We start from the raw sequence: 20,243 nt of genomic DNA on the forward strand, positions 1-20,243 counted from the left end.
ATACTTTATAAAAAGATTTGAAACAATTTTAGAAGAGATGTTTTTAATTTATATGTATATATATAGTTCCAATTATGTTAGAACTGCTCTAAAGTAGTTTACCGTTTCATAACCATATAATTAAAGTTATAATAATTTTTTTATTATTTATCACTTTATGTGTGTGGCTGTGATTCATGCTCTACCTTAAAGTAACTCTAAGATAGGCATAATATATATATATATATATATATATATATATATATATATATATATATATATATATATATATATATATATATATAGTGAAAGTTTATTTTGAAGAGATATTTTTAGACAATAGCCTTATAAATGTGTGTGTACGAATAGAAGACTTTAGTGTTATTTTTGGACTTAAAAGTAATTTTATCATTAATTTTAAAATAATTTGGTAATATCAAGAAAAACTTAAAAAAAATATCTACTATAGAATAGCTGTTAGTAAAGTTAAAAATAAGGTAAGGTACAATTAATCATAGGTTAATGTTGTTTTGTTGGCCCTTGTTCACTCTAGCTCAATTGTTTGGCCAAGATCAATTCAAGGTTTGGTGAACTTTGGTAATTGAATTCATAATTTGCGATTAATAAAAGAATATACACATGACGTGTTTCATTATCGTTTAATTAGACTAGTGAAGTTATCTTCTTATCAACAAAATGATAAAAGTTTGATTGGGCTCCATTAAGATGGAAATATAAATTTAATGAAATGTGATAAATGAATATCACAATCATAGGATTAGAATTGCGTTTTGTGATTGAGATGCCCTGCTTTCTTTCTTATCAACAATTTTTATTTATAATAAAAGTTCTACCATAGTCTTCTTGTCCAATCTCCATTATGGGGCATGAATCTTGTTGTGCAGATGATTTATGTGTAAAATTTTCAAACCTTTTGATTTTTTAGAATTTCAATACACAACCAAATTAACACATTCTACCTTCAAAATTACTCTTCCGTTAGATTTAAAGGTGAAAGTAGAAAAAAGTCAAAAAGATTTTAAATTTTATCCATGAAATGTGTGAATCATTGAAAGCTTCTTGCAATTTGCAAAATGCTATTTGGACATTAAATTAAAGAAGAAAAGAAAAGCATGCAGGGTAGGTCAAAGGCACAGGTTAATTTACAGGTAAGAACATCATTGGGACTGTGAGGATCCATCCAGACACAGCCACCTGGCCTTTCGATGGGGAAAAAAATATTAAATAAAACGATTTACTAGGAACGTCGTGATCAACTGAATACGTGGCAAAATTTGATAAAATGCATGAACATTATTTTTTATATTGCTTGATTGTGTGGTGAATGATGTAACCAGTTGGGTTGTATACGTGTCTCAATTTGAAGGTATATAAATAATAGAAGGTTTCAATTCTAAAACATATTTTTATTATCGTAACTCGCCAGAGCTCAACTCTGATGCGTGATTGATGAAGGCATGTGTCGGAGATTGCGGTCACGGATAAAATAAATTGTTTTTATTATACAAATCAAATAAGTTGTTGATTAAAAATATAATTTATTATTTTATAAATTATGTTGTTGTTGCTGTAATGAATGTGAAAAATAAAGTATGTGTATTTAGTAAATTTTTTTTGTAAAATATAATAATCAAAATAAATTTAAGTTTAAAATACGTTTTATTTATATATTAGAGTTTATGAAAAAGTAAAATTATAATTGTCTTTTTGTTAAAATATTAAATTATAATAGAAATTTTAAAAAAGTCTGGTGGTTTATTTAACAAGGTGTGGTTTATAGAAAAATAACCTCTACTTATTTTTATAAGCTTTTGTCGAAATAAAAAAACTAATATAATGAGTGATTTTTAAAAAATTTACCAAACATAATTTTCGTCAAAAGATATAAAATAGGTTGCCTATAATATTTCAACCACAATCGCAAATTGAGTTTAATTTTTAATTTCTTCAAATCCCCGTCTGTTGTCACTTTTTTTAATTAATTATCATTAATATTGAATTTGAATTTAGTGCCATTTGCTAAATTGAATTTTTTTTTTTTTTGGCTAATCTTTTAAAAAGATGTAATTGGCAGCCATTGAATACAAATATAAAATTAATTAAATCTTAATCACATATGACTTTTATGGATGATTAGGAGAAGATTATGAAAATGTGAGCATAACTCAACTCAGCCGTTAAATCGAAATATTTAAATAAGGAGGAGAGTGCCAGCCGTTTAATAACTTGGCTTATATTATCATGCATGATGACAGGTTCTTTATTACACAATATTAATATTTGTTATCATTAATCGTATATAATCAACTGTAAATTTACCATCACTTTGGAATCGGTCTCATGCATCTTATTAACTTGTTCCCGCATCGCCTCACATGCATTATGCAATTAATCTGCTCAATCAATTAAACCCTGCAGAAATTAATCAATCAAGAAAAAACATTAGGTAATTAATCAAGGGGAACATGTACACACACACATATATATTTTAAGTGCAGGCTCCATTTTTTTTTTCATGTGGATATGTTATTTAGTCATATGATTTAATTAAGTTAATGTTCAATCCACTGTAAAATTATATGGCTGAATAGATTGTCTACACTGTCTCTATAAAATAATACGAATCAATAACATATGTGTATAAAAAAATAAGGGCGCCTGCATGCAGTGGCGGATCTAGAAAAATAATTTACCGGGGGTTATTAGATAATAGTAAAATATGAAAAACTAAAATTTTGAATACATAAAATATTTGCTAATACATTTATAATTATTCTCTGCGCATTGTCGTATTTTAAAAATGTTATACAATAGACTCATTATCAATATTATTAAATTTTATTGTTTCCTATATAAACAACTAAACTATCATTTATCCCATCCGATTCCAAAGATGATTCTTCATAAGTTTTATTATTAAAAACGTTCGCTCTAGTATTATTATAGAGACTGGAAGAATTAATCCTATTTTTGAGAATATAAAATATTTTGAGTGATGGACTATCATTATTTTTAATTAAAATATAAGTTTTTATAATTCTTAAAAGTTAAATTTTAAATTTTATGGGAGTTTATAATTTATAATGATTATTTCAATAAATTTTTTATGGGAACTAATTAGAAAACTAAAATATTTTTATTTTTTAATTTTAAAATTTTTTTTGGCTAGTGGGGGCTTGAGCCCCCAGTGGTCACATGCTACATCCGCCCCTGCCTGCATGTATATGGACGATGATGAGGATGATGATTTTACTTGGAGCAATCCATGGCGTTGGAAATGGGAAAGCTTAAGTGAGTACGGCAGTGGATGCGAAGAGACTGAATCCTGGAGGCATCGAATGGAATATGCATGACACGAGCAAGATCCTCAATGCACTGGCAAATTTGGGCAGGACCAGCTTCATTTTGGTTGGCCACTTGCTTCAGATTAATGATGCCGGAGCAACACCCGCTCGCTGGCTCATTTATAGACAAATCCGATACATATCTTACGCAATGAATAAAATTATTGAATACGTTGTCACAGAAGCTTGATTCACGAGCTTTTGATACTGAAACTAGCATCAATGCAAATGTTGCCAAGTACAACAGATGGCGGGCCATTTATATATATCTTTCCAGCTAGTATATATGGTGTAGCACATGTATGCTAGCTGATCGTCCCAATGAGGCTTAGCTGATCGTGCCAATGAGGCTATGTATATATAATTAGAACCTAGAATATTTGGTTAATTATTGGCTATTTAATTTGTTAACATGCATGTAAATAGAATGGTCCATGAATTAAGTGCCCGTTGTGGCAGCATGCGTGAGCGTGTGTGAGCGATCCTCGGCTGTCCTATAGCATGCACAGCCTTTTTGTGATGTGGATACATACGTTATAGTGAGTTTCTGAGTTCATCGCGTAAGTTTTAAAACACCGAGATTTTAGTGCTCTAGCCAGTAAACACCAGCTTCTGTAAGAAATTAAAGCACTTTACAGTAGCACTCTTAGATTAGCGATACATAAAAATTCTCAGGTGTGGGAGCTCCCTTTTTTCTTTTTTTTTTTTTTTTTCTTTGTATGGACATGCTATTAAGTATTAAGTTATATGGTTTACTAATGAATTAAATACTGACTCTATTAAATTTATAACTTAATAACAAATCCGCATTTAAAACAAAAAAAGAAGCCTGCAATAAGTACAACTCACTTTGACGGAAAAACCTAAATAAGAAGAAAAAAAAAGCAAAAATTAGTAACTAAATTACGTAAATTGAAAGTTTCGTCACCTTCGTCTATAATATCATACACTCTCAATTTGTAGTGTTTTTATGGTTGTGGCTCTACTTGATCATTTCAAAGAAATATATATATGTGTGTGTGTGTGTGTGTGTCTTTTTTCTAGAAATTACATGTACACAAAAACATTGATATAGTAAACCTGCATCTAGATCAAGTTGAATACTTAGAAAACCATTTTTGAAAAAATAATCACAACATACGCGTAAGTAGCAGTTTGAAGCTTCGATTGGTGGTTTTAAATTACAAGACTGAAGTGTTTAATAAATACTTATAATTTTACGGTAATTGTCCGAAGCATATTTGACTGATGATTAATGAAGAAGACCAGCTTAAATATTTTCCCACGATTCAAAACAGGCGGCCTTCTTATAACTCTTGTTGATTGATTCCATGGCATCCTCTTCCTCCAGCTGCATCAATTTGGTTTCAGTATATCGTATATTGCTATAATTACATCGATCACATATAAATTAAGTTGATCATGATCATCCAGTTATATATAATTAAAAATTAATTAACCTTCAGATTCATAACTTAAATATATACTATGCCCCATGTATACACTTTCTGTTATTGTATTTTTATGCTGTATAATTTGTGGCGAAACGATAACAACAACAATAACAATAATAATAATAATAATAATAATAATAATAATAAAAATGCAGTTTATTCTAATTCTAATTTTTATAATTAAAGTAAATAACTTATTTTCATTATCATTCTCTATTTTAATTATCAATCGATAAATCCACTATTAAAGTATTAAAACAACAGTCCATAATCAATAATAATAACAATGAATAATAATAAAGTTTATTTAACGTATAATTAAATAAGCGAAATTCAACCCGTTACCCTGCAATATATATATAAATAGACGTCGGAGAAGTTAAGCTGCTACAAATTTCAACTCGTTACCCTGCAGTTAATTGATTAATTAATGACATATTAGGTAGTTAGTTCAATTAATTAATTAATTAGTGAGTAGAAAAAAGAGATGAAATTTTAAAAAAAAAAAAGAGAGATGAAAGCTGTTGTTACTGGGAGCAATCCATGCTTGCAGAGATGGGGAAACTGAGAGAAGTGTTGCATGTGATGGGAAGTTGTTGGATACGCGAAGCGAGCAAAGGAGGTTGAGTTCCCCTCACCATGGCCTCGATGCAATAGCAGAACCTCTGTGCATTACCCTTTCTGTGCTTTGCTATCATGTTTAGTTTCTTGATGTGGTTGCAGCACTTTCGCGACGGCTTGTAGTACAAACCTGTCAGAAACTCCAAGCAATAAGGAAATGCCGTAAACACATACTCACAACCCTGCTTGCTCTCGATGTATTCATCTTCACCCATTATTATTGCTGATGATTCTGAAGCTAATAATAAGAGGAAAATGATTATTGTAAACCCAATAAATTGGCGACCGCCACCAGCCATTAATTGACGCATCTGCATGTGTGCTTTGTGATGATGAGTATATATATATATATATATATATATAAAGTGTCCTTTTATGCGGGTGATTTTTTTTTTTTTATACAGACACATTGTTGAATCATGTGATTTAATAAAATAAATACATTTATATTATTAAATCGTATAGTTTTATAATGAATTGAAAACTGACTCTATTAAAGTACATATTAAATCACGTAATTTAATAGTGCGTTTGCAATTAAAAAAATAAGAATACCCGCATTTGAGAATTTCGTGTTGCAATAAGTTGATGGCAATTGGATTAGGGTACTTGCCATGAGAATTTCATGCTGCAGCATTTGAGAAGGTTCAGTTAACAAGTTATTACTTGTTTCAATTTCTAAGAGGAAGTATTATGTGCATGTGTGTTGTCGTCACGGTCACATTAAAGGAGCGTATGAGAAAGTGATTAAACAATATAACCAACCAAAACAAACGACGGCGTTTTGGGGTGGTTAGGACTTCGGACACAGAATATAGCCGTTAGAAAAACACAGAACAGAAACGAACTGTTTCCGTTGCACTCCCAGCCCAAATTCAAAACTTTTGACCGTTGGAGATCTTAACGTTATACTTCTTTCCGGCCCCCAACTCCCCATTCATTTTTTCTTCATATCATCTCTCTCTAAACACGATATCAGATTCCCCCAAGCCTCTCTCTATCTCCAATAAGAGCCTATCGCAATTAATCCGCCATGTCGGTTGCAGAGGAACCAGCGGGTACGACAATGACGACGATGGCTATGATCGACGACGCGTACGAGTTCTCGGCGCCGCGGTTTTTTGATTTCACAAAAGAAGAGTCCGAGGAAGAAATGCAGAAGGCCGAGCTCTGGTTCGAGTCCGCTCTAAGCTACGCGCCGTCTCGTACGTTATTCTTTTTCTTTGATTGATTTCTCTTGAAGCATTTAGATCAAGAAAGTAAGGGTTTAGGTTTTCTGTGGATCAGAATCTTGAAACGTATTTCAAGTTAGGGTTTTGTAGTAGTATCGGATCTCAACTCAATTGATGTTTCGAATTTTCTTATCATCCAAGCAGAGTTATGGGTTGATTTTGCCTCATGGATTTTTGAACTGATTGGAAGAATTGAGAAAGGAGTGTTCTAATTAAAGTTCTCTAGATTTTAATGGTACTCAATTTAGGATTAATTACAGTTTGCTTGATTTGTTATTATGCATCCATGCAGCTTTTATGCCTAGAATTAAAGCAGAAAGATCCTTCAAGGTTGAAAGCTTATGCAATTTTAGTGAGGCAGCCGACCAAATTCAGAAGGTGAAGGTTCTCTTTTATCCTCAATTTTTGGGATTTCGATCTTGGATATTCTAATTCTGGTGTGTGTAATTTCTTTCGCTTTATTCTTTTTCAGGCCTCGGAATCATCAGACTCAACATCCACTGATTGTTCCAAAGAAATGAAGCATCCATCGGAGCTCGTTTCGGCTGAAACAAGGAAAGTTGAAGTGACACCCAGTGAAGCAACAGAAGAGAAAAGTGGACACTTGGTAATTTACTTTTTTTTTTTTGGTTCAAAATGCCTTATTGTTCTTGTTTTTGCTATCTTTCTCACAATTCAGTTTCTTTCAGCTTTCTGCTGATAAGGATACCACCAGTGAAGAACATATAGGGGACAGTAAATGTACTCAAGATAATGGAAGGTTTGTTGCTAATGGTTTATCTATCAAGACTGATTATTGCAACTATAAGATAGAAGAGCTGCATAAGTAAATCAAAACTCAGTTCTTTTTCTCTTCCAGTGTGATCATAGAACCAGTTGCTGGTGATAAAGAGAAGGGTAAAGCCTCTGTCCAAGTAGGAAGTGAAGTATGCACCCCAAAATCAATGATCAATTCTGGTAAAGGAGTAACTGATGCCAAGAAGCAGCAGACGGCCAAGAAGATAGCGAGTCTGATTAAAAATCCATCGGCACTAAAGCCAAAAAATCAATTGCAGTCATCACAAGCTAAGAGGTTGGGATCTATATTTAGACTTACTGCTTAATTCATTTGTGGACTGATTATTGCAAGTATAAGATAGAAGAGCTGCATAAGAAAACCAAAACTTGTTCTTTTTCTCTTTGGTTTTTAAATTCCTTTTCTATTTGATTGTATGTTATTTTACTTATTTTGTCTCAATTCTCATTTTAGAGATGCTATTATGAAAAAGATTGCTGGAACTCCTACTAACTTTGCTCTAGAAAACCAAGCCATCAAGAGGCAAAAGCTTGACGGAGGAAGATCTAGACAGGTTTCCCATTACTGTTTTTTGGCATCTCCTTTATTATTATTGTTTCTGTTGAGCTTTATCTGAACTGTTCTTTTTCCTGTCTGTTTCCCAAAAAAATCTCAGATTCTTAATGTCAAACCCCAAATTTTACCCCACAAGTCCAAACTGGGTCTTGCTAATAACAGTTCCAGTTTATGCACTTCGACTGCTAAAACTCGCAGAGATGAGAGAAAGGTTTGTTATTTTCCACAACCCTTTTGCATTTTCAACTCTCTGGCGTCACACTTCTCACTGAAACTCGCTTATTTTGAAGGTTTATGTTCGAGAACGGGAACCAGCTGCACCATTTGTCTCAATGGCTGAGATGATGCAGAAGTTTAATTCTAGTACTAGAGACTTGTCACTGCCACAAAATACTTCACTCTCACATGTAAACAGAAGGAATCTCGTTTTTTCTTAATTGCAGTTGAAGCCTGTTTTTCCTTGCATTTCTTCTTTCTTCTTGAGTTTTTCACCCCTTTTTTCGCTTCTGGTTTATCCAGGGGAAGCCTAAACTCACATTGACAAGACCTAAGGAACCCGAACTGGAAACATCTCAGAGGGTCCGGTCAGTCAGGGTTAAGAGTACAGCGGAACTTGAAGAAGAGATGATGGCAAAGATTCCCAAGTTCAAAGCTCGCCCACTGAACAAGAAGGTATATTTTCTACTTACATAGTTCCCCCATAAATCTCACCTAAACTGGATTGGTCCTTAACATGTGGCATGTACTTCTCTACACAGATTCTTGAAGCTCCAATGTTACCTGCTGTACCCAGAAGTGCACCACAGCCACCTGAATTTCGGGTAAGCTATATTGAGGAATGACCAATGATGAAAAATTTGTTGTAATAATAGGGGGTAGTCTCTCATTTGGAGTTTCATTTGATTAATTTTGCAGGAATTTCATTTAGAGACAATGGCAAGGGCTAATCAACATGCTGAAACATCTTCGGTAGCTTCAACAGAAGTTTCTCGTCAGGTAAGGAATATACTGATGCCATTACAGAACTAATTAACTGATTTAGTTCACTCACTGACCCTTTTTTTTCTTCATCTTAACAGGAAAATCAGTGGAAACCATGGTGCCTTACTGAACCTAAAAGCCCTGTACTCCAAACATTATTGAGAGCCCGTCCACCAAAGGTTAAAAGTTCCGCCGAACTTGAGCAAGAGGAACTTGAAAAAGCCCCTAAATTTAAGGCTAGGCCACTTAATAGAAAGGTGTGTTTCCACATTTTCAATGAATGGAAAGAAATTCTTTTTGGACCATTGTCCCTCTTCTAAATTCAATTAACAAAAAATTCTTTTGTAGATCTTTGAAAGTAAAGGGGAACTGGGGATTTCATGTACAGAAAAGAAACATGCGACCAGGCCCCAAGAATTCCATTTCAGTATCAATGAGAGGATTCCATTACCAAGTTCTATCTTTGAGTCATTTGAAAAGGTAATTTATCGACTTTACTTTTACCTAGCGCATTAAAAAGTGAGTTTTTGTTGTTATTTTAATTTTTAATTTGTTTTTCTTTTCCAGCTCTCTTTGAATTCAGAACCTGGACATGAGAAGCCACTTCCAAGAAATACAAAGCCAAATCCATTCCATCTATTTACTGAGGTTTGTTCCACTTGCACAATCTTATTATCCCTGACCACATTCTTATTTGCTATTTTAATGACTTGCTGCAGGTAAGAGGAGCAGAGAAAGAGAAGAAATTTGTGATGGAACTTGTGCAAAAACAGTTGGAAGAGGAAAGAGCCAGACTTCCAAAGGCTAATCCATATCCCTATACGACTGACTTTCCAGTGGTAAAGAAATTTACTTATTTTTCATATCAAATTTAGTTACGAGCATTTTGTGCATGTTAGTGTTATACTTATTACCAATCCTTCTATAAATGCAGATTCCACCAAAGCCAGAGCTGAAGCAATGCACGAGACCAGAACCATTTCAATTGGAGAGTCTGGTCAGACATGAGGAGGAAATGCAGAGGGAAATGGAGGAGCGGTGGAGGAAGGAGAAGGAAAAGGCTGAGATGAGAAAATTCAAGGCACAGCCAGTTATGAAAGAGTAGGTTAAATTGTTGCGTATGATGCACTATGCTGAAGAGAACATAAATCGGTTCCTTATATCATATGGCTTTGTCTTGTAGAGACCCAATTCCAGTTCCAGAGAAAGTACGAAAACCCCTGACAGCAGTCAAGGAATTTAACCTTAATCTGGACCACCGAGCCGAGGAGAGAGCAGAGTTTGATCAGAAGGTAAAAATGAATTATATTTTATAGCTAAAAGATATTCTTGTTCAACGAGTGTTTTGTTTTAAACTTGTACAGATTAAAGAAAAGGAAATGATGTACAAAAGGTATAGAGAGGAAAGCGAGGCTGCAAGAATGGTATGTGACATTCTGATACCATTCTGACACATTTTTCAATTTACCATTTTTGTTCTGATGATTATATGATGACTTTGATTTGTGTTATACAAAAACATTGTAGATGGAGGAAGAAAAAGCATTGAAACAGTTGAGAAGGACGATGGTTCCACATGCTAGGCCTCTCCCCAAATTCGACAATCCCTTTTGCCCACAAAAGTAAAAATTCAGATTTTTGACACATGTTTTAGTAAGCCGTTATTCTTCTTTCTTTCTCAGTTTTTTGACTGATGGATGATCTTTGCTCCACATAATAGGTCAACTAGAGAAATCACGAAGGCAAAGTCACCACAGTTGCGTGTGCTCCAGAGAAAAGAGAGAAGAAAATTTCTGGGTGCAATTTCCAGCGCCACTGCCCATAGGTGATGAGGTTGATGAAAAATTTGGTTGGCTTGTTCAAGAACTCTTGAACCTCTACAGAGATATAGTGAACTTTAAATGTATTCACAGCACAGCTACTGTATTTGTTTTAGGGATTATGAAATTCTTTTATGTCCATAGTGGTGATGGGAGGAGAGAGAAGTGAAAAATAACATTGGTTCTTGAACAGTGACTTGCTACGGGAACAGAACATTGGTCCCTTTTTAAATTCCTGCTTTCCCATGCACATCAGAAGAATTCCATTCACAAATATATTCTCATAGGAGAAAACGGACCAAATAAAGATTTGGTTCGCTTGTTCAAGAACTCTTGAACCTGAACTGCTGAGATATAGTGAACTTCAAATGTATTCACAGCACATGGGAGGAGAGAAAAGTGAAAAATTAACAATGGTTGCTTCTTGATGCACAGAACACATAACCCACTTCACAAATAAAAATCATGGATGTTTTGCACAATACTTCAAACGGAAGTAACAAGTGTTTGATGGGAGGAGAGAAAAGTGAAAAATTAACAATGGTTGCTTCTTGATGCACAGAACTTGACTCACTACGGGAACACATATAACACATAAGTCCCTTTTTAAATTCCTGAGATATAGTGAACATCAGAAGAATTCCAGCCACGTGAAAATTCCATTCACAAATATTCTCATAGGAGAAAACGGAATGAACCATGAAAGCTCCCACTTCACAAGTAACAAGTGGCATTTTAAGAGCAACCACAACTTCTGAAAAATTTTGCTGCTACCTACTCTGCTTCTGCCTATATGCTAGTATCTGCAATGAGGTAAGAAAAGATAAAATTAGTTGGTGCACTATGAGCCAATAAGAAACTATCATGTAAGGCATTTCTGAGAAAATGAAGTTAAGCACAAAGAATTTGCTTCACAGCAGAATATAAAGTACAGTGGCAACCAATCAATTACTTTAAATTTAATAGTGAAGTCAAAATAGTGGAGTTACCGCATTTTAAAACAAGTCCAAATATTTAGTGTGGAGTTTTTCTGAGAAATTAATTACAATCAATTCATGCTCACCAAATGATCTGTATTGGAAGTGTGATTGACTCTAAGCCCTGCCAAAGTTTCTTGACCTTCCAAAATTTGCAGCTGATCTGTTGTAGGAATTGGCGTGGACTGGTTGCCTTTGGCGTCAAGCCGCTCTTTCACCATTAATATTTCAACTTCTTCAGCTTGCAAAGGTGTCTGGAGCGAGACATACTACATATATACACTACAAATTTAGATAAAGCACCAAAGAAGACATGAAAAAATCTTAAAATTTCATTATATACAGAGAAAGATAGAGCAGTGTACCAAGTGCAATATATTGCATAGGTTCAGGTCAGATCATAATTTGGACAAGCTCAAAACTCGTACAAATTCAAAAGACCTGACATGTTACTTCTCTAAAATAGCACAGTTAAAAATTATAGTAGGAGAGAAATCTCACTTCGCATAGCTGTTTAACTGACAAACTAGGTTGACAACAAAGGTAAGGTTGCTGCAAACTTGGTGCACATTGGGTATCCGCAGAAACAAGCATGAGACGAACATCTAACTGCAAGAAAGGGGAAATGGAGGATTTAATTTGAGAGGATGTGCCCACTGACTGGTGAAGGAACCAATGAATTAATTAGATCAGGCCATTGCAATGCTTATGAAAGATAAATAAAAGATAGATTTCATTGCATCACCAATTTTTCATCACCTCTTGAAAGTACTCTTCAGCAACGATAATTCCAATTGTGGTTTGTACGAACCATGATTGACATAATTTTACTCAATAAACAGTCCAACAGCAGCCAATCATACCTCATCGTTATTTTCCTGCAAGCTCCGGAGATATTCTACAAGCTTATTTAGGCGAGTGCTGCGCGAGCTCTTAATATTGCAGCCACTAGCACTGCCATGCCGTGTGTTACTCCTAGTACCACCCCTGCCCCAAGCAAGCATTTCTGGGTTCCAAACAAGCCCAGGAGAAATTCCTCTGCTTTCTCTACCCACTTCTAAATCATTTTCAATGCATCCGCCATCTGAGTTTGCGGCCGATGAAGAAGGCTGGGATGACCGAATTCCTGACCTTCTTTTACGCCTTCTCGGCCTGACTTCTGCTGAGCGTTCATCATTAGAAGAGGAATCTTTGCCTCCGTTATCATCATTTTCATCCTCATTGTCTTCAGATCCCTGATGTTCAGTGCCACGGCTGTTTCTTCTCCTTCTCAAATGAGCAGTACGAGGATTCCGCTGCGGTCTTGTCATAAATGGGCTCACTGTATCTTTACCAGGTGTGCGTCTCTTAACTAGTGCTTCTGATTGTCGTTGAAATATTTTGGCAATTGATGCTTGAATCTGTTGAATAAATCAGATAAACAACATATAAGAACAAGAAAACCAACATACACCCATTCTCATCAAGCAAGGTTTTAAGTTAAATCTCCCCTTGGCAGAGCTAGCGAAAATGAAATCTGAATGAAATTCCAACTAGTGACTAACTAAAAATGCTCAGAAATGTATGACTCAGGACTTAGGGCCATTAATGAACTGACAAGTAATCAAGTGGATGTGAGTATATTACGCTATTCATGCTTACCTCACAAGCATAAAATTCCACCATTACATGCTACCTTCGTCTCATTAACGCACAGTTGTGATGTTCAGTGGTCACCATGGTTGACAAAAGCTCATAGCCAAGCAATTAGTGAATCCTTCAAGCAGGTCAATAGGCATGGATTGTTTCTCATTGAGCTTGTCAACGAAAGTTGGCTTTATTTCATTGACCTTAAACACTCTTACCCGAATATCTAAGCTTGCTTTCAGAACCCCCTCCCCCCCCCAAAAAAAAAGAAAAAAGGCAAGCTACGGCCCAGCTGAATTTGAATGGTTGGGATTATTTGCGGCTGTAATAGTAGCAGTGGCAGTGGCAGTATAACAACAAATTTTGAGAGTTAAGCATCCATGTCACAAGAAAACAGTACAACCAAATTTCGAAATCAAAATTTTCCAGCCTAAAGCAAGCAGCACAAATGCCAGTGATGATTATCATAAATGCTTTAATGATCTTAAATTAAGGAGCATAATCATGGGGTGATACGACAATATTCACAGGATGTGTGTTACTCCAAGCATGTGTCAAAGATCTTCATGAAAAGATATCAAAATCGGTTTTTGATGAATGCTTCCCTGCGTTAGAATTATTTAAACCTAAGTTTGAACATGAATCATGCATTTAAACAGAGCAACAAAAACATAAATACAGAGATTGGCAAGCACACAGAAATCATTTGTAATTTGTCATCCAACCTGCTTATTCCGAGTCCTTTCTTCTTCATGAAAAGCCAATTCCTGAGGACAATACTCAGCAAATTAGTTTGCCATATGCAAAAACACCATAAACTAAATCTGAACAAGTAAATAAATAATGAAGGAAATTCATACCTCTTCCTCATATTTATCAATGTCTGGATATAGAGCAGAAATTAGGGCATCGTAGTTTGGGTCATCTCTCAAAGAACGTCGACTGGCACAGTGTGTGCGGCAAGCAGGACACTCATTGTTCCTGCAGTTGAATGTCAATTTAAGTACAAAAATTCAATTAACAAATAATCTACAGAATCATAAATTTTGAGTCACTGATACAATTAGCTGGGACAAAGGCATGAACACAGAATATTTAACAATAATATGGCCAATGTTGTCACATACCCTAGTCGCATTGACTTGTCTATGCATTCCCTGCAAAAGCGGTGCAGGCATTCCATTACAGTTCGTGTTTTTTTTATAATCCCTGTACAGGGAAAAAATGAAAATTATATCCTTAGCCTGTACAATAAAAGTTAAGACTCCCAAAAGATTCTCAACTTTATCAATGTTCTACTTATATGCTGGCACAATGCTCCTGCCTTTCTCGGGCATCTTTGTTTTCTGTTTCAATAAAAGCTTTGCTTAAGTTGACACATTTTGAAAATTAAAATAACCCATTAAACTAAGGCAGCACCCTGCATTCCTCCCAGGTAATATCACTTTTAACTCAAGATCTCAAATACTACAGCAATGATGATTGAATCAGCCAACATGATAGCATCATAGCATTCAATTCAATTTGTAGAATTATTTTATCAAAGTATTTCACTCATATTAAGTTACCTCAATTCAATTATCTGAGGTAGCTATTCCATTGTTCTCCGACAATTCAATTTGGTCAAGGTCATGCTTTTTAACTAAAGTTTTCTTTTGCAAGTTTCAAAACCATTATTTAAAAGTTAGAGCCAGTTTCCGAACGTTGAAGGATGCCACTTCACTAGATTAGTAATTTACTAAATTGACAAACATATCATCATTAGTATAACTGGGAGAACATTGTATTGGACTGAATTGAGCAATCCCAAATAGCCTCTTGAATAGGAATTAATTAGAGCCGGCTAAGTTTTTTTTTTTTTAATAATAAAAAGAGCATGTTGAAGAATAAGGCCAAAAAGGAAAGGAAGAAAAGTTTCAGATGGTGCAAAGCAGAAAGTACCTAGACAAATTGGACATTGTACATCCTTACGAATTTCTGGAAGTTCAACAAAAACAAATCTGCAAAAGAAACCAGAAAACTTAAGTGGAATATTGTACTTGGCCATTGACAATTCCAATTATAGTAACAATTCAAACAAACTGCTAAATTGATAAATGACGATGTTATCTTGGCTATAGCCATAAAGTACAGAAGCAATCAACTAGTTATCAATAGATTTAAACTTCATGGTAAGACTTCATTGATAGGAAACACATATTATTGTTCAACAAAAAAATATATATAGATATAGATATAGATATAGATATATAAGGCCAACATTTGTCAGCCACCTAACCCTTCATGCACATTTAAGATCCCAACCTAGATTTCTTAGGTATTTTCCCTCTATTCAGTGTCTTACTGAAATCTTAATGAGAAACAGTTATCGAAGAGGGCTTATTGTTTTCACCCTTGACATCAGTCAACCCAGCAGCTTAAAGACAATGAGAGCAGTATGTATATTATAATCAGCACAAAATTAAGGCCATAACTAGCATAAGAAGCCAATGATCAAACAAAAAAATTCTAAGCAACTACTTGGAATATAAGGAAGTAATATTTTATTGAATTAGAATTGATTCTTGCAAGCAGTGACAAACTTTAAGCCATACGAGTTGAATGCTAGTGCCAGCCAAAGATACTACAAGGAATTCAATGATCAACTTTCAAGGTGATTCTCCAACATTGTACTTATGCCCAGTTTACAGTGTAAAGAAGAATCTTCTCTGATCCACAATCAGAAAGTAAAACAGCAGGATAAAACATCTTCATATATGCATCAGTAATAATTGCCCAGACATTTTTAAGGCTCCTTAAAGGATAAATCAGTGGTTTTCACCAGTATGATAACTTTGCTAATATCTTTCTCATTGTTTCTAGAATCAAGGCACCATCATCCTCAACCTCATAGAAAATAATCAAAGCTGACTAGCCTTGACATATTTTCTATTAGCAAAATGCTCAGACAAACTTTTGAAACAGAACTGCATACTACTACATAATTCTAACAGATATTCATATCAGCCCTTAAAACATGTTTGCATCCTGACATGGATACTGGTAGTCAACAGTCTCACCAGATACAAGGCTAAGCAGTTGACATACAAAAACATAATAGGCTCTTAAGAATGCAAGTATCATTATATTTCGTTAACGAACAAGCAAGTAGAAAGCAGGGCAGAAGTAGTGTTTTTACATACAAGATTATCAATAAGTATAGCACAAAAACAATATTAGAATACCAGATAGAAGATGGGAAAGGAGTTCCCCACAGCAGTTTGGCAAATATATATTCAGTTTAATTCAATAAGTGAAATTATAGCTGCCTTAACAGATGTTGTTAGCCTTGCTAGAATAGAAAAAGACTATTAACACCAGTATTAGAGACATTCAAACTTTTACAATCTTCTTAAGCTAGTTGGTGCATGTGAAATGTTTCTGACAACCAATTAATCCACCTACTACAATATATCAGTTCATATTATATACAGGTAAAAACGCCTGAAAAGAATAACAACAAATGAGTTTTCATGCATGTAAATAGCCAGTTACTCGACACAGATGGCTCCATGCAATAAACTGGCGGGCACTGACCCAAGAAGAGCAAAAACATAAACCCAGACAGTAATCTCTTCACAGAAACAAAAGGAACCCATCAAGAGCCAATTTGCAAGAAACGTATTTGAACTGCAACCCAGAAGAGAATAAACACTCGTTGAAAGAGCGAAATCTAACAGACCCAGATGCCAAAAACTCATTGATAAGCTAACAAAATAAGGAAAATGTAAAAAACAAAGAAGCTTTAACAAAAGAGAGAGAGTGTATATACTCGGGTTTTTCTCCTGAAGTGTCAGATGAAGGTCCCTCAGAATCTGCAAAAAGAAATGCAATCAATTCAATCAATCAAACTTCACATCCCATTTACATACACGTGTAAACAGAAACAAAGGAACGTTACCATCTTCATTTTCCTCATCTTCTTCATCCCCTTCACCTTCCACTTCTTCGTCGTCTTTCTGATCTTCTTCAAGCTGCTGCTGTTCATTTTGTTGAAGCTCTAGCTGTTGTCGTTCATGTCGAGATTGCTTGGCGTGGCTCTGTTGAAAAGAGTCTTGCCGTTGTTGTTCTTCTCCTTGTAGCTGTTCACCGTTGTTGGCGTGATGACTTTCTTGCAACGACCGCTTCTGTGCAGGCATTGATATTGGTAATGATGAAAGATTTGCACGAGACAAGACAAAGCCGAAGCACCAAAGCAAGAGATGGCAAGAGATTTATGAGCTTTTCTTTTCTTTTCTTTTTTTAATTATTTAATTTAATTAAATAAAAAATTATTTCCTTTTTTTCGTGTGTGTTTTGGTCTTGGAGTTTGGAGAAAGCAGCAGCAGAATCAGATGTTGCGGCAACTATAAGAAGCACTTGTTGGCTTTGGTGGCCGGCCTTCTGTCTCTCTCTCTCTTCTTTGGTTACTTTTGTCATTTCCAACCCCCAGTTGTTACAATTTTATTTTTATTACTGATATTATACGTATAATTATTAGGACTATTTTAATTAAATTTTATGAAGTACAATCTAGATTTTTTGCCCGCACTTTAAAAGATATTTGTCTCCCTTAAATTATTTTAATTGAAGAAAAAATTTAATTCTATATTTTTTTTTAAACTTGAAAATGTGAGAGTAGCAAGCCACCATTTAGCCTAAGGGGTGTTCAGAATCCGATCTGATCCGCTCAATCCGTTTGATTCATAAAAATTCAATCTGCAAGCTTAGGGGTGTTCAGAATCAGATCTGATATGCTCAATCTATCTAATCCGTAAAAATTTGATCCGTAAAAATCTGATCCCGGTTGGATTAGATTGAAAATTTGATAATTCGCAATCGGTGGATTGGATATGGATCTACTTCTGTAAATCCGCAGAAATCCACAAGTCCACAAAAAAATAAAAAATATTTATTTAATTAAAAATTAAAACTTGTAAATATGACATTAGTACTTACAAGTAAATAAATAAGTTAAAATATAGTGACATTAATACTATATTATATCTTATATGATAATAATATAAAATAAAAAATAATTAAGTAAACAAATATAGTTTCCTAAATTATTAATTTCCATATATTGATCTAAACAAATGAGTTTTTTTTTATGTGCTATATTTTGAAACTTTAAATGTATTATCAAGCTTTATTTAAACAATTAATTTTATTTAAATCTTATTTAATTTTAAATTTGATCGATAGTAAAATTATTTTTATATTAATTTTTTTATTTAGTTAATTTGTGTATTGGACAGAATTAAAAATTTTCAGTCCGTAAACTAATCCGCAAAATGGTGAATTAGATATGGATTGGGTCAAATCCGCATCCGATTCACAGACATGGATTGAATTTGGATTGAATTTCACCGATCTGTGGATTGAATTGAATTGGATTGAAAATTTATAATCCGTAAAATCGTGGATCGAATATGAATTGATGTCCAATCCGTAAAATCCGATCCACGAACACTCCTAGTTCAGCCAAAGGTCGAATGACTAATTTATTTTACTTTTGATTTTTAAATAGGATATATCTTTAATTTATTATTATAAATTCTCTATATTATTAACATATTGTTATTTATTTATTTTTTTTCATTCAATGCAATTATGCATGCAATTCAAATACATATATTGGGAGTTTACCACTAAGGCCATTAGCAAGGTGTAAAATCCTCATTTTTTCCCTACCATAGAGAAAAGTTAATATAGCACACTATATATAGATATTGTCTTTATTTAATGCAAATTAAATATATCTGATAAGTTTTATAATGTGCTAAAATTATAAAAAGTTTGAACTCTTGATGATTCTGATGGTAATACTAGTATATTATAATAAAAGCATATTAGATTGCTAATAAATTTATTTGCGTACGTAATTGAGAAAATTTTGTGAGGTAATACATTGCAATGAGATCATATTCAAAATAAGATGCGGTATTTAATTGAGAGGTTCTCATATATTAGAATATGAATTTAGTAAGAATTTATTTTATCATTTTAAAATTTTGAGAACTCAAACTTAGGCCTCAGCTCAAATTATTATATTTTTCTCAAATTAGCTTTTTTAATCTAAAAATAGTAAATCAAAACTATTTCTTATCTTTCTCGATTTTTCGATCATATCTTTGTGACATATTCTTTTACATTATGATGAGATGCCATAATTTTTTTCATTAGTGGGAGATACCACTCCACGCTGAAGTATAAACAATATATATATTTTTAGCAAAGATTACAGGATTTTTTTTTTTTTGGTTTTAAGTTAAATGTATTAAAAAAAGAGTAATGGTATAGCTACAAATTTTTATATAATTTTATTTTGTATAAACTGATGTGGCGTGATAAGATTGTTTGAATTAAATATCACTTAACCCACATGATTTGTTTTTATTATTTTATATTTTTATTCAACTAATGAATTAATATTACATCAATTTATATAAAATAAATTTATACAAGAGTTTGTGACTGTATCATCACTCTTAAAAAAGAAAAAGAGGAATTTTAGAAGGAAAAAAGAAAAAAGAAAAGGGCAAAAGCAAGATTGAGGAAAGTAATTTTCACTTTTTTGAGGAAATTAATGCAATTAAAATGTTAACGCATCTATCGAGTTGATTACAAAAAAACACCGTCTATTTGCTAAAAAATAATATCGAAGGAAACATGCAAGCTGTCAAATGTGGTTCACGTGTACAGTCAATCATGTTCGTCCAGTGAACCCACATTTTTTTTTTCTTTAAACATTTAAAAGCATTTTGTTAAATGAAGTTTAAGTCAAACAATGGCATCTGGAGATGCGGATAATTATTA

The 20,243-nt window shown here is 33.7% G+C and overlaps 4 protein-coding genes across 5 annotated transcripts; 1 reads left to right on the forward strand and 3 right to left on the reverse strand.

Annotated features, from left to right (window-relative positions):
* Nucleotides 1-2,205: 2,205 nt before the first annotated feature.
* On the reverse strand, nt 2,206-3,660 carry LOC127900442 (non-specific lipid-transfer protein 13-like). Its single transcript, XM_052435536.1, has 2 exons — nt 3,254-3,660; nt 2,206-2,412 (listed from the first exon to the last, which is right to left on the reverse strand). Exons 1-2 carry the CDS (start codon nt 3,601-3,603, stop codon nt 2,406-2,408), a joined length of 357 nt encoding a protein of 118 aa, XP_052291496.1. The 5' UTR covers nt 3,604-3,660; the 3' UTR covers nt 2,206-2,405.
* A 1,401-nt stretch (nt 3,661-5,061) lies between these two features.
* LOC107175824 (non-specific lipid-transfer protein 13-like) lies at nt 5,062-5,714 on the reverse strand. Its single transcript, XM_015527602.2, has 2 exons — nt 5,330-5,714; nt 5,062-5,207 (listed from the first exon to the last, which is right to left on the reverse strand). The coding sequence occupies exons 1-2, from the start codon at nt 5,632-5,634 to the stop codon at nt 5,195-5,197; spliced, it is 318 nt and encodes a 105-aa protein (XP_015383088.2). The 5' UTR covers nt 5,635-5,714; the 3' UTR covers nt 5,062-5,194.
* A 464-nt stretch (nt 5,715-6,178) lies between these two features.
* LOC102608685 (protein TPX2) lies at nt 6,179-11,053 on the forward strand. Its single transcript, XM_006469832.4, has 20 exons — nt 6,179-6,624; nt 6,944-7,029; nt 7,124-7,258; nt 7,341-7,411; nt 7,511-7,723; nt 7,901-8,000; nt 8,103-8,213; nt 8,293-8,409; nt 8,522-8,674; nt 8,761-8,823; nt 8,918-8,998; nt 9,082-9,240; nt 9,332-9,463; nt 9,551-9,631; nt 9,703-9,822; nt 9,918-10,084; nt 10,167-10,275; nt 10,348-10,407; nt 10,511-10,605; nt 10,704-11,053. The coding sequence occupies exons 1-20, from the start codon at nt 6,453-6,455 to the stop codon at nt 10,810-10,812; spliced, it is 2,334 nt and encodes a 777-aa protein (XP_006469895.1). The 5' UTR covers nt 6,179-6,452; the 3' UTR covers nt 10,813-11,053.
* Nucleotides 11,054-11,203: 150 nt separating this feature from the next.
* On the reverse strand, nt 11,204-17,780 carry LOC102608198 (putative E3 ubiquitin-protein ligase RING1a). Of its 2 annotated transcripts, none has more exons than XM_006469831.4 (10): nt 17,347-17,780; nt 17,218-17,260; nt 15,348-15,406; nt 14,534-14,615; nt 14,267-14,387; nt 14,132-14,173; nt 12,644-13,180; nt 12,282-12,389; nt 11,867-12,034; nt 11,204-11,606 (listed from the first exon to the last, which is right to left on the reverse strand). In XM_006469831.4, exons 1-10 carry the CDS (start codon nt 17,582-17,584, stop codon nt 11,574-11,576), a joined length of 1,431 nt encoding a protein of 476 aa, XP_006469894.1. In that variant the 5' UTR covers nt 17,585-17,780; the 3' UTR covers nt 11,204-11,573. The 2 variants fall into 2 exon arrangements, with proteins under 2 accessions (XP_006469894.1, XP_006469893.1); XM_006469830.4 differs by having other exon boundaries at nt 11,867-12,049; nt 17,347-17,779.
* Nucleotides 17,781-20,243: the final 2,463 nt, after the last annotated feature.

The sequence above is a fragment of the Citrus sinensis genome, chromosome 2 (genome assembly GCF_022201045.2).
Source record: "Citrus sinensis cultivar Valencia sweet orange chromosome 2, DVS_A1.0, whole genome shotgun sequence".
Classification (NCBI taxonomy): domain Eukaryota; kingdom Viridiplantae; phylum Streptophyta; class Magnoliopsida; order Sapindales; family Rutaceae; genus Citrus; species Citrus sinensis.